This window comes from Epinephelus moara, chromosome 19 (genome assembly GCF_006386435.1).
Source record: "Epinephelus moara isolate mb chromosome 19, YSFRI_EMoa_1.0, whole genome shotgun sequence".
NCBI classification, from domain to species: Eukaryota; Metazoa; Chordata; class Actinopteri; order Perciformes; family Serranidae; genus Epinephelus; species Epinephelus moara.
In genome coordinates, this window is record NC_065524.1 from 8,796,277 (window position 1) to 8,802,276 (window position 6,000).

General features: G+C 40.1%; 1 protein-coding gene across 2 annotated transcripts in view; it reads left to right on the forward strand.

Annotated features, from left to right (window-relative positions):
* ccdc85a (coiled-coil domain containing 85A) overlaps window positions 1-6,000 on the forward strand; it is a 58,378-nt gene that overhangs the window by 42,692 nt on the left and 9,686 nt on the right. For both annotated transcript variants that reach the window (XR_007571723.1, XM_050070951.1), the window contains exon 3: window positions 5,556-5,613. Coding sequence is in view for 1 of the 2 variants with exons in the window: in XM_050070951.1 (XP_049926908.1) it covers window positions 5,556-5,613 (58 nt within the window). In the remaining variant the exon portion in view is untranslated. The remainder of the gene's footprint in view (window positions 1-5,555; window positions 5,614-6,000) is intronic.

The following is a 6,000-nucleotide window of genomic DNA, read 5'->3' on the forward strand; positions in this document are numbered from 1 at the left end:
CATATACGCACAAGCCTTCTCTCTCTTTTTCTTGGAATTGGAGTTAATTTCACTAACGCAAACCATAATGAAAAATGTAAGTCAACGACCTTTTTTTTCCCATGACAAAGGTGAGACATTGACAGGCCAGAGATTTTGGATGATTGAAACTATGACGAAGAGTATGTTCCCTCAATTATGCGTTAATCTGTTTGTCAAAATATAAGCAACGTAAATGTTTGTATTGGTTTAGAGCCGGGAGACATGCCGCATCTTTAACTGCCTGGAAAATGCAAGGTCTGGTGCTAGCTGCCGCTCTGTCTACTCTGTGCCATCTTTCAAGGGCGCAAGCAGGTGGCATCTAAGGTTGCTAAACAACCATAACTAGCATCGTATCACGGCCCAAAGGGCAGTCTTCTTCCAAGCGTTGTATTAGGCCTATGATATTGTCCGTGGGACAGACATAAAGCTCTGGGTAGCCCTGCCTAAATGATCATCATATTTACCACAGATTGATTTTTAAAGGGAAAAATATCTGCCAGCTGTCATTACTTGTTCCTCGTCACATGACATGCGGTGCGTGCTGCTGCATTCCAAAAGTTGAACTCTGTCAATCATAGAGCACAGCCGTGGCACCCTGAAAAGTAGGTGCTCGGGAATGCTTGCGTGTTGCAACTGCATTGCTTTGAGTTTTGAGCACTTCTGCCATGCTTTTACATTGACAGATTCAACTGACAGATACATTAAAGTAAACAAAGTACCAGTGTTAACTGAGCATATACATTTGCTATGGTTAAATCTATGTTACTGAGCAGTTGACTGTCACCTTTATTTCAATTTCCATTTTGGACAGGGGATCTTTAGGGGGAGATACCAGTTCAACAGTATATGTCACGTAGAAGTGGTATAGGCTACATCATCTGAAAGCTGGGAACCTGAAGATTAATTTGAGAATTTGAGCAGTTTTTCTGATTTTAAATATGTAAGAGTTTGTGTTTGGTAAGGTGCCTATTCAAACTTTAAAAGTTTAGTATTTCAGGGCTTAGAATGTTATGATGGAAGTATATCATGGCCTTAAGTTGTTGCAGAAACTTTGGGGTTGATGCAATTAATCACACAGATTTGGTGCTAAATTTAAACCTTTTTGACCACCCAAAAATTGATTAAAAAGGGTCAAAAATACCTCCAAAATTCCACTTAAGACACCCAGAACTAGAGGAAAACCATAGAAAAATCTATGCTGTGACATCTGGAGATTTTTTGGCAATTGGATGGTGAGCAAATCTGTTCTGGAAACTGCTGGGAAAAAAATATACATACACACACACACACACACACACATATACCTGGTACCAAAGGATTCCTTATGACTTTTAGCAGTATCTTCAACTCCTCTGGCTTTAAAACTCAGCCTCTTACAGACAGTAATATCAGCCGAGGACGCCGCCAGTGTCTCTATAGAGTGGAAGAGGTTCTAAAGAGAGAAAAACATTTTGACCAAAAGTAACGACTAAAATGTCATGACTTTGTTGACCAAAACTGGAATAAAACTATAAGGGATAAAAATGACTAAAACGTGTCTTAAAGCAGTAAGTATTTCGCCTAAAGACTAAATCTAAAATAGCTGCCAAAATGGAGACTTCTCTTCTCTTCCTCCAACCCTTCCTCCCTCTGTCCATCACTCTCTCTGACACACACAGTGAGGTGCATTGAAGCGAAGCAGAGCACACAGCTGTGAACCAACCCAGAGGCGTATGTGTGTGTGTGTGTGTGTGTGTTTGAATGTGTCTGACAGCCTGGACCACTGAGACTAAACCAGAGGCGTAAGCAGGTCAACATGAGAACGAGGACAGTATGAATGTATGAAACAGAGGGACAGAGAGAGAGAGAGAGAGGTGGAGTAACACAGGTCGATCCAAAGAACTGTCAGTGTTTCGTCTGTAATTAGAATATTCATAGCCCCCCCCCCCCACACACACACACACACACACACACACACACACACACACACACACACACACACATGCTGACTGGTTAAGCTGCATTTGTGGGTTGATAGATGACCACAGTCAGTGGTCAGCTTCACTTCCTCTCCACAGCTGCTCTGCCACATGCTCACTTGGAGTTGTACAACACGTACAGCAGGCTGCTGCTTACACTGTGGTAACTGGCAGGAATAGTTGTTATGCTGCAGCAGTGTGTGTTCACTTAAAGTAATCTTCCCTTTGCACTGGTACACAGTGCCCTGCTGGGTTTGGACTTGCTGATATGAGTGTTTTGAATCTTAATCTTCCACTTATACTGTTCAGCTTTGACGAGTGCAGTAACATCAGTGATATATGAATGGCACACAGATCTTCCCTGTTGTCTGGAGTATGTACATCCCACCTCTCAGTGGGATGTACATACTGACAGGCTATATCATATTACTCTGATATCACATGAGAAAAATATAATATAGTCAGTCAACTACAACAAAGGTTGATAAAGTAGTTAAAATGGGATGCTGTTGAAGGAAATATAAATAACTGATATTATATATTATAATGATATTGACTGATATTATAATGTTAGAAATGACATTAAAGAATGCTCAGCTTGTTGTTCCTTGTAAGTCTTAATTAAGACATTATTGAGTAATTGGGCATAAAATTGTAAATTGCATTGCATGTTACTTTCATCCCTGCTGGATATGATCTACCGCTGCTTCCATATAAGACATTTCATCCATGATATTCTGTCTGCACACAACCTTTGCTACTGTGGTGCATACAACTGGGGTTAAAAGCTGTATGATTAATCATTTTTATATCAAAATCATGATTTAAAACAGAAATATTTTAGAAATATAAAATACAAAAAAACCTCTCTGTTCTAGAGGTTGACAAATATATCAGCTCGGCCAATTAATTGGCGCCAATAGGAGGTTTTACAAACTATCAGTGTCAGTGGAACTTGGTTCCGATAGTGGCCGATGACTGCGCGGCCTCCATCACTCACACAGAGAGGTACATCGTCGAGTTGTTCAAATTTTTTTCCAAATTACTAACAGAAATTAGTTCAATCAGGAGCGATAGAAGAATAAAGTAAAGGTAATATTTCATAAGGAAAATGAGTGTACAGATAAACAGATGATTTGAACAGATTAGGATTTAACAGAAGTCTTTGGTGATTGGACACAGGAGAGAGACATTTTGTGATTGAGGGGCATCTGAACGGCAGCAAAATAAATCTTCCCATGGAGTCCAGGCACTGGTGGTGGTAGCTGCTGACTTTGAGGCAGATGAAGCTGATGAATCCGTAAAGACTAGGTGGTGATGAGGAGGTGGAGGGCGTGCACAGCTGCAACAAAAAAGAACTATGGCAGAGAAGGAACCATATTTAAAATGAAGAGCAGTAAGATGATAGGCTGACAGAGAAGGTGTGCCGCTGTGCTAAAAAGCTGATGACTCAACTGACAGACCCAGACAATGACAGCTAGAGATAGTGAGTGAGCATGTGTGCAAAGAGTGAATGGCAGGGTGAGAAAGAAAACTTACAGCCTGATCATGAAAAGTATTGTCCTCTTGACTGAACTTTCGCTGGAGCTTAATTTCTTTGGAAATAAGGTCTATTGTTTTCTTTAAATGTTTGAGAATCTTTGGCTGCAAGCATTATGTTCTCGGGTTGTCCATACATCTGTATGTCTTCAAATTTGCGTCCACTTGGACTCAGCGATGAATATTTTGGCGGTCATAAGTCAAAGGTCAAGGTAACCGTGACCTCGTCGGTCCCATTTTTGTCAACATGAAATCTCAAGGACACCTTGAGAGATTTTTTTTTTCATATTTGACACATATATTCATCTGGACTCAACAATTGCCTGACTAGATTTTGGTGGTCAATGGTCAAGGTCACTTTTGAATGCAATATCTCAAGAAGGCTGTGAGGGAGTTTCCTCACATTTGGCACAAATGGCCACTTGAATTCAAGACTGACCTGATTAGAACTTGGTGGTCGAAGGTCAAAGAACTTCACTGTGACCTCACAATACCTGTTTTGGCCATAACTCAAGAATTTATAGCTAATTATGACAAGGTTTCACACAGATGTCTAATATGATAAAATGATGAAGTGAAGTGTTCTACAAAAACCCTTTTTTGGCCAACATTCAAAGTCATAACTCAGAAATTTGCATATGAATATAAGATTTTTTCTGCTAGAATCTGTACTGAATTGTTCACAAGCATCCTTTAAATCCATATGGACTGGCTACAGCAGTACCTGTAGCTGTGTTGTCTAAATTAGCATTAGCACTAGCCATGCCACTGCTGTGTTGTGTCAGCAAGGGTGCCAAAAATTAAGCGTTGTTAACTGTTGCTAGAGTAAACAATGCTCACGTTCAAGTTTATAAGTTGAGGACAGATGCATTCAGTTTACTGTTCACCAAAAAATATGAGCAAGCTCAGTAAAAGTGCTCTTTTAGCGTAATCATGCACAACAATAACAGCCGACTGCCAACATCCTCTGAAAGTTACAACCACTAGTGTCTGATACTGTAACTCATGCCAATCCCATCTGTGTTAAAGACACACTGCAAAAAATAATCAGCACTGCTGCAATTCAGTTTTATCAACAGTCCTGAGTATCTTATTGAAAAAAATATAAGGATCGCTGCTGAGAAACAGCATTAATACCACAATGTTATGTATAATCCAATCAACGTTCATCTTTGGCACTTGGACAATGAGAGAAATGTCTGTGTGATGTGTGAAACAGCGAACAGTTTGTTTGTCAGATAATGAGAAATTGTCTTCTTGCCCATCAAACTGAGCTGACATCTTGGTCTCAAACACTCTCCCTCTGTTGCCAAGACAAAAGAGCTGCTTTCAGTGAAACAGAGCAGAATTCACCCGCAATTTAGATTACAGCTTCTTTTCCTACTAATCAGTGTCATTATGTGTGTGGTAGACAGTGACAGTATTTGTCGTGGCAGGCTCTGTTCCTACAAACTGCCACATCATTCAGCTGAAAGTGTTGGTGGAACAGAAAGGGTCACAGCTGGAGAAAGGAAAGAAACCAGCATCCATTTTTACTTGTCAGCATAGTAGTCATGCATTTTCTCTCTGACAGTTCATTTTCATAATCATTATTGCACAGAATAACCTATCAAGGTCTGACTGTGAAGCTCCTCTCTTACGTCAATGCATCAGAATGTTAAAAAGACTTTTTGCTGCTCGGCAGATTCAGACTGACATACTGTATCTATGGTAACTGTCACAAAAGAAAAATACAGGAGAGGATGATGGGTAACAGGAAGTGCTGCCAGTGGCTACCCATCCATGACAGGAATCAGAGTGGATTGACATAGAGAGAAAAGTGTGTGTCATACAGTCAGCGAAGCACTTCAGAAGAGATACACCTTTTGCTGTAGGTGCGTGTACGTGTTTGGAATAAGCACCAGCTAACTGGCTGAAATGATGAAACCACCAGACAGAAGCTGAAAGTCACACACAATCACTCACATCCATGTTTAACAATGAGTGCTAAGATTGATTTGATTATTAATTTGTTTTTCTCTGATTTTTTTTTTGCAGCTCTGATATCTGCTGGTTGCTGCACCAACTCCTGTAGGAGTGTAAAGCTTTGGGACAGGTGAGTCATAAACACACACACACCTTTAGCTCTTTTAGCTCTGTTTTGGACTCTGCCTATCCCCAAGGACAGTATCTGGCTCTTTAGCTGCTAAATGCTCCACTATAGCAAGTCATTAACTTTGTCTGCTGTTTGATGTTGGGTAACAGGCTTGTATGAGAGGCCCTTTGAGACATACGTAATTCATACTTGGTTTCACATGTAACATCATACTCTCATACATACACCACTATACTCTTATACAAACACTACTATACTCTCTTACATGCACAATCATACTCTTATACATACACCACTATACTCTTACACAAACACTACTATACCCTCTTACATGTACAATCATACTCTCATACATACACCACTATACTCTTACACAAACACTACTAT